The sequence below is a fragment of the Pogona vitticeps genome, chromosome 14 (assembly GCF_051106095.1).
Source record: "Pogona vitticeps strain Pit_001003342236 chromosome 14, PviZW2.1, whole genome shotgun sequence".
Taxonomy (NCBI): domain Eukaryota; kingdom Metazoa; phylum Chordata; class Lepidosauria; order Squamata; family Agamidae; genus Pogona; species Pogona vitticeps.
In genome coordinates, this window is record NC_135796.1 from 10,718,085 (window position 1) to 10,726,191 (window position 8,107).

The window sequence follows — 8,107 nt, forward strand, 5'->3', positions numbered from 1 at the left end:
TGATGAATTATAATCATAGCTTTCCTTTTCCACAATGATCCTGATGGTTTTGTGGCTGTTGGCAATTGGTCAGTGCAAAATACACCCTCTTGTTTCCATTTTTGCACTTGACCAGTGTCCTTTAGTAAATGATCTAAACTTTCTAAAGGACACTTGACCAGTGAATTTTAGAACCCCCTGAAATACTCTTTTATTATAAAATATTTTTGATCTAACATAGAAAGGAGTACTAATTCCTAGTGTGGTGCGATGGATAGAGTGATGAACTTGGACTCTGGTGAATGGATTCGCATCCCTACTTGTCCATGGAAACTCACTGGTAAAACCATTCCTTAGATATTGCACATGCCTTGAAAGGGCTTGTGGCGTTTGCCCAGGTTATGAATATTTATATGCCGTTTGCATGAACCAATGAGAGTGCTGGAGGGGCGGAGTCAGAAGGCATAAGAGACTCATCAGGAGGAGGAATAATTTAGATAGACATAGAGAGGGTTTTGAGATGGAGAATCTGAGAGTTGAGAGAGTTTTGGAGTTTGGGCGGGGGAATGGTGGTTGAGGGTGGATAAAGGAGAATGTTTGTTTAAGAGTTAACAGCATTGCTTGTTCTGTCAACACCTGTATCAAGAAATAATTTCTGTTTGGTTCTTTTAAAATGACATATGGCCTGGCCCTCAATTATTAATACAGTAGTGCCCAGCATAGCGACGTTATTCCGTTCCAGGATTAACGTTGCTATCCAGATTTGTCGCTATGCGGGTGGGGGGAACCCCATAGGAACGCATTAAACTCTGTTTAATGTGTTCCTATGGGGGGGAAACTCACTGGTAAGCGAAGATTCCCCCATCCGGCCGCCATTTTTGCTGCCTGGTAAGCGAGGGCAGGGTGCAAAAACGCTGCGGGCGGCCATTTTGCTGATCCAGTGGCCATTTTGGAACCGCTGATCAGCTGTTTTCTAAACATCGCAATGCGAAGATCAGTAAGCGTTTCGCTTACTGATCATCGCAATGCGATGTTTAGCCTATCTAAACATTGCAATGCGGTCGCATTAGCGATCGCAAAAAACGCGTCACTATGCAGATTCGTCGTTAAACGGTGCGCTCGTTATGCGAGGCACCACTGTAATAGGTATTGTTGATGAAATCTGAGGGGCAGCTGAGGGTCACGTCGCGCGAGCTCTTTGTTTGGCGAAACAAGCAGAGGCTATGTGGGAATTGTGACAGCGCTGTTAGGGTTGCTATGTCTGTTCTGACTTGATGGCACAGAACGCACATGTGCGCGCACAAGGAGGAGTTCGTCCTCTGTTTTTGCCTCTTCTTTCCTCTAGTTCTAATGACCTCAGTATTGGAGGTTAAACGGAAGGAAAGATGAAGGAAATCACAAGCTAGCTATTTTTCAGAGGCTGGCTTAAAATGCACACACCTCCAGGTAGTGTATCTTAAGTGGCCACAGACAGGATATGTCAGTGGCTCCCAACCTTGATTCCCCCAGATGTTCTCGGACTCAAACTCCCAGAAGCCTCCACCGCTTGCTGTGCTGGCCAGGGTTTCTTGGGGTTGCTGTCCAAGAACATCTGGGGACCCCAGGTTGGGAACCACTGGGGTAATTATTGATTGCCTCATTTACTTCCCCAAACAGGTGAGCTGTAGGTAACCTTTGTTGACAGGCAGCCGTGAGATCCTCCAGCGTCTTGATCCTTGTGTTGCCAAATACGTGAAAGCTATGGCTTTTTTGAATTCATTTCTGTGTGCTCATTTCTTATTAATTTATTCTGACATGTCTTTGCTTATGCCCCCATCCTTACGTTCCGAACATTAGGAATCAGTGGCGTGTACCTAAAACTCTGATTTTTCTTTCCACCTACAATATTTTTTCCAGTGCTTGTTATACCTGCTAGCTAGGAAATTTTGTAGTCTGAAAAAAAGAAAATTTTACAAGTTACTTATTTGTTCACCAGTGCAGAACTATACCTGTTTCTGCTGTTGACTGCTAGTGTTGGGCAAGTAATATTCCAAAGTGCTATTCATCTAAACCACCGTTTCAAGTTTGAACAGTCCAAATAAATGCTTAGTATTGTAGCTGCTATTCAACTTGGAGGACATTGTAATCGATGTTCACAAATTTGTTCTGGAAGTAAAAGCAGGAAATTGAATCAAAGGCCTGTTGAATGTTATTTTCTGCCTTTCCTCAGACACTGTTCCTTAGCTGTTATTAATGCTCTGGCTAACATCGCTGCAAATATCCAGGATGAGCACCTTGTGGATGAATTGCTAATGAACTTGCTGGAACTGTTCGTTCAGCTTGGGCTTGAAGGGAAGAGAGCTAGCGAGAGGGCAAGTGAGAAAGGTCCAGCCCTGAAGGTAAGATGGGGAATAATCTATGGTTCTCCCACTGATCGCGGAAGAAACTCACACTGACATGGTTTCTGCAGTCACTTTCAACGAAACTGCCTGGGAGTAAGAATTAATGCCCCAGTGCTGGCAGGATTCAATGAGATGAACAGCTTGGCATGTGAAGGGAAATACCTTTGTTTGGGACCTTTGAGAATCGCTGCTGGTCAGTGGACTTGGACAACAGTCATCTTAGGTGGACAAATACTGTATTTTTCGCACCATAAGACGTACTTTTTTCCCACAAAACAGGGGGGTGGAAAGTCTGTGCGTCTTATGGAGCGAAGAAAACAGATTATATTTTCCTGTTTTCTTCTCCTAAAAAATTGGTGCGTCTTATGGAAAGGTGCGTCTTATGGAGCGAAAAATACGGTAATCTTGACCCAGTGTGAGGCTGCTTTGACTCGTTATAAGTGAAACAAGAGTTATCTGTTCATAGGCTAGGATGGCATTTTACTGGGACATTGTATGTTGTAGAGGCTAAAGCAGTTTAAACAGATCTTGCTATCATTAAAAGAAGTAATAAGATCTAATGGTAGAGTCAGACAGGATCTGTTTACGTACTTCAAAGTCACTCATTTTCATACTGCTTGTGAAAACACATGTCCCAGATTTAACCATTGGCTTCAAATCCAGATTTGAAGCGAGTTAAATGTCCTTTTCTATCATTTTTGTGGGGCTTGGGCTTTGACATGAAATTAGGAGCTGCTTACTTAAACACTCCAGATGTCTGCAAAAAAAAATAAAAATCTCCCTTCTTTCAGAGCTCTAAAACTGAATCGCTTTGTGCGTTGCAGTATAAAGATGGCTGAGGCCATTTGGAATGGCGGTTGAGTCATTTAAAACTATGGCTACAGGATTAAGTCCTATTTAGTCCCAACTAGAGTAGGCCCATGAGCCATTTCGGTTTAGGGGGTAGATAGACAACTCAAGAGAAGTATGTTCAAATCCCTGTTTCCCCATGGAAACTCATTGGGGGTGGTAATGATAAAACCACCCATTAAATATTTCATAAAGTCTTCGGAATATATTCACCATAAATCGGAGGTAACTTTGACAGCATATAGGAGACAAGTGTAGGCCCACTAAATCTAAGACACATATGTCAGTGTTGATTTCACAAATGTCATTCATTCAAAGCCCTTTCTTTAGCTGGGACAAATAATAGTGCTGACTTCACTGGCCTCATTCATTCAGTAGGTCTTGTCTGCTTGGGACTAACCGTTTGATTTAACCCACGATCTGAGAAATTACTGTTGATTTAAAATATGCTCTTCTCTTGGGACTAGGATTGTTTCCAAGTTGGCTTCTTTGAGACAAGACAGTAGTTACAATTAACTACTTCAGTTCCTAGGACACAATACATTGCAGTTAATCAGAAGAGTGTGGGAAGTGGGGAGTGGATGTGTGGGAGCACAAAAGTCTGAGCTTCATCAGTTTGGTTCAAGTTAGGCTAAACTGTAATATGATGTCCTAAACTTGGGAACTGGTGCACAAGATGTGTGAACGGTACTTCAGTTTTTATATACAGTAGGACCCCTGTATCCACGGAATCAATATCTGCTGTTTCGCTTATCTACAGTCTGAAAATATTAAAAATAGTAAAAGAAAAAAACCCAGAAATACATATTTCCATAATGTAATTACCAGAACTGGCCAGAAGAGGGAGCCAGAGATCATGCTATTCTAGGGTTCACTATTATCCGCGGTTTTCGGTATCTATGGAAGGCAAGGAACCAATCCCCCATGGATACGGGGGTCCTACTATATGTTTGATCAAGGAGAGTCAACGCCTTCCAGTTGCTTGTTGTTGCTAAATGGCGACATTTTCACGGTTGTTTGAAGCAAAACCATGTGAGAATTGATATTCCATTTAACATGGATTTTTCAAAGGTTTTCAAATATCGTCCTTTGTGCCCCCCCGCCCCTTTCCTCCATAGGCATCTAGCAGTGCAGGGAACCTGGGAGTATTGATTCCTGTTATTGCTGTGGTGAGTACTTCATTTCTGTTTCTGCAGTTGTTCATGGTGTTGGGAAGCTGAATATCTCTGTATAAGAGCTGAACTGGGAGACTGATTAAAATATAGTCTGCTTCCTCCCCCAAATTTTCTATAAGATAGCAAGCAGCTGCTGAACACTGCAACATCAGACAGATGGTTACAGAAAATTCCACTCAGAAGAATCAGTGGCCTCAGAGAGCTGTAAAAAGTAAAAGCAATATGGACGGAGAATAAAAGCAGAGTTATAGGTAGATGCCACTGATTCCTAATGTTCGGAGCAATGAGTGCTGGAAGAGATGGACCCTTGTAGGAGAGAAGGCTTAATAAAGGGGTCCAGTACGTATAAAGGTAAATGTTCTCCTTGACATTTAGTCCAGTCGTATACGACTCTAGGGAGCGGTGCTCATCCCCGTCTCCAAGCCGTAGATCCAGCGTTTGTCCAAAGACAGTTTCCATGGTCACGTGGCCAGTGCGACTAGACACGGAACGCCGTTTCCTTCCCACCGTGGTGGTACCTGTTTATCTACTTGCATTTACATGCTTTCGAACTGCTAGGTTGGCAGGAGCTGGGACGAATGACAGGAGCTCACTCTGTCGTGTGGATTCGATCTTACGACTGCAGGTCTTCTGACCTTGCAGCACAGAGACTTCTGCAGTTTAACCTGCAGTGCCAACACGTCCCAAACCGAAGTAGAATTTCCCTTATCCTCTACCTCGAAGCAATGACATATTCCTTTCTTGTCTGTTCCTGCCCTCCATTTAACCCAGTGTTGAATTTAAGATAATAAATTTTTCAGGGTAGTGGACTGTTCTCTTGTGCTGTGTAAAATACTGCACACACTGACGGCACTGTGTAGAAACATTTCAACGTAACAGAGGGAATTCTGTCGTAATGATCACACTGACGGGTTGATTATAGCTTGGCTCCGCATGGGAATCCAGCTTGCTTTCTATTATTTTCCTACAAGACACTAACATGGCGACTCCTTCGGAAATTAATGATTCAGACTCACTTGAAGATATCCTGGGATAAGGTGTTAGGATTTTGATTGACATTGCTCCCTAAGTTGTCAGTGGTAATGTGCCACCCTACTTAGGCAGATCTTTGTATGTGAAAGTAAAGATTATGTATGCGTCATTGTAGTGGGAAACTGGGCGAGGTTTGCTATTTCTGGTTTGCAATCCTGATTATGAATTTTGGTCGTTCATGTTGAAAACTCACCTGTGCATTTACCAAAGTTGCTAATGCCTGCTTTAAAAGAATTAACACGATAACCCCATTGATTTTTTCCAGATACAGTGGTGCCTCGCTTAGCGATTGCTCCGTTGAGCGATGAAATCGCTTAGCGATGGGGCTTTGGCCATCACCAGAGCGATCACTTAGCGATGGCCCCTATGGGGAAAAATCACTTTGCAGTGATCGCGGGGAAGCGATCACCACAAAGCCCCCATTTTCGGCCAGCTGATCGGCAGTTTCAAAATGGCCACTGGAAAACAAAATGGCCGCCCGCTGTGTTGCCTCGCTTTAGAGGCACCGAAAATGGCCGCCGCAATGGAGGATCTTCGCATAAGGTTAGTTTTAAGGCCCATAGGAACGCATTAAACAAGTTTTAATGTGGTTCTATGGGCTTTTAAAAATCGCTTAGTGATTAAATCGCTTAGCGACATTTTTTCCTGAACGAATTAACGTCGCTAAGCGAGGCACCACTGTACTCCTGTTTATTGACTGAGAAACAAGTATTTTATTTAGGCTGGCTTGTAGGAAATGATTGCTTTTCTGAACTGTTGCTAAGCCCAGCGTTTCCTGTTGGGAAGAAGCTGGTTACACTAATTACAGCTGAAGCATTCAAAACATATATTTTACTTTAAAATTGTTTTGCTATTTGATCTAAGATTGTCTAATCTGTGTTTCTCTTTCCAGCCACAGAGCTCTCAGTAAATATGGTTATAAGCCTTAACAGAAGTTAATGGTTACATTAAGGGTCTATAAACCAAATATTTGGTTTTCTTGCACAATTCATGATGATAATGAATTCTCAGTTGCTGTGTGTAAGCTTTTCTACTGAGCTTTCCCAGATAGCTTTGCAGCTTTGAGAGAGTGGACCTGAGGTTGGATTTCTTTTTCTGATTTTTCTGTCTGCCTCTGAGGAGGGTGGTTGAGAGAGATTTTTAAAATCCCTGTTAAGAACACCTTTTTATTTAGTTGGCTTGGGCCCACTGTTTTCTTGTTAAGAAAGACGCTTCATATTCAGCTTCTTGATTGTCTACATTTTCTGCAAAATGAAAGATTACTGTAGTCACATTGACAACTCCAAATTATATTGGAACTAACGCAAATAGAGACAAAACCTACATCTGTTAGCCAATTTTAGGTAGTGGGAAATTAACCTTTAATGCTATCTGTTATTAAATTCAGATGAACATTACAGTTAAATTTGATATCTAGAGAACTTAAATACATAAAGTCTCAGATGTCTTTAATTGAAGTCTTCATGTTATATAGGTTAACTACCATGTCATAGATGTATTATTTATCATTGTAGAAGAGCATATTCCACACTCCATATTTTTACAATTTTTACGGGGGGGGGGGGAGTGGCTTTGGGGAAAATGGGGGGAAAAACTGCCTCCCCCCCCCAGTTTTCCTACCATTTCCAGGCCTCCCCATCTCTTAGAAAGTCATGGGGGGGGGGAAATGGATTGTAATAATATTTTAAATCTTTTTTTATAGAAGAGCCTCATGGCGCAGTGGTTAAACTGCTGTACTGCAGCCAAAACTGTGCACACGACCTGGGGTTCAATCCCAGGTAGCGGCTCAAGGTTGACTCAGCCTTCTATCCTTCCCCGGTCGGTAAAATGAGTACCCAGCTTGCTTGGGGGGGGCAATGTGTAGCCTGCATAATTAATTTGTAAACCGCCCAGAGAGTGCTTGAAGCGCTATGGGGCGGTATATAAGCAGCACGCTTTGCTTTATAATTAAAAAATTAAGGATTTTTGTAACGGCAGTGTGCAGTCCTGGAAAAGCAAAGTCAGAGCAGCCTGTGCATCTGTACATAATCATAATAAACTACCTGGTTCAGGGCCAGGATTGCTCACAGATGGGTATGTATCGGCGCACTGTTTTTGTTGGCCAAAGTGCAGCTTAGCTGTTGCTTTGAATTGGGTATCTTTTTAAGGTGAAAACGGCTTGGACTTGCTGAGTTCGCATTCTTTACTGTTGAATTTCGTACGCAGGAGTCTGTTTTTCTGCTCTTGGTGCCACCCCCATGTGGTGAGTTCCATACCAGCCACCCCGTGCCTTCTAAATGTATTTAAGTATGGCCTCCAACATCCTCAGCCTCCATGCCTCTGTTGGGAGAGGACTGCTCTCTCTGCAGAAACTACTTTTCCTGATCCTTTAGTTACAGACCTCAAAAACGCTTTTTTGTAGAAAACTGGGAGAGTTGGAATTACGTTGGAATGTAGTTTTCTGTAGAAGGGGGTCATGTATTTCAGGAATCCCGCTCTGAATTTTGATCGTATTTGTGAACTCCAAAAGTAAGAATAAGGTTGATTACAGTGGTGCCTCGCTTAATGATTTCAATTGGTTCTGGAAAAAACATCGCTATGGGAAAACATCGCTAAGCGAAACCCTTTTTCCCATAGAGATGCATTGAAAACCGGATAATCCATTCCAATGGGAATGGATTGCCGTCCTTAAGCGAAAATCGCCATAGGTAA

General features: G+C 42.6%; 1 protein-coding gene across 1 annotated transcript in view; it reads left to right on the forward strand.

Annotated features, from left to right (window-relative positions):
* PI4KA (phosphatidylinositol 4-kinase alpha) overlaps positions 1-8,107 on the forward strand; it is an 86,659-nt gene that overhangs the window by 25,809 nt on the left and 52,743 nt on the right. Inside the window, exons 18-19 of the mRNA XM_072983392.2 lie at positions 2,189-2,357; positions 4,328-4,378. Of these exons, the coding sequence (XP_072839493.1) occupies positions 2,189-2,357; positions 4,328-4,378 (220 nt within the window). The remainder of the gene's footprint in view (positions 1-2,188; positions 2,358-4,327; positions 4,379-8,107) is intronic.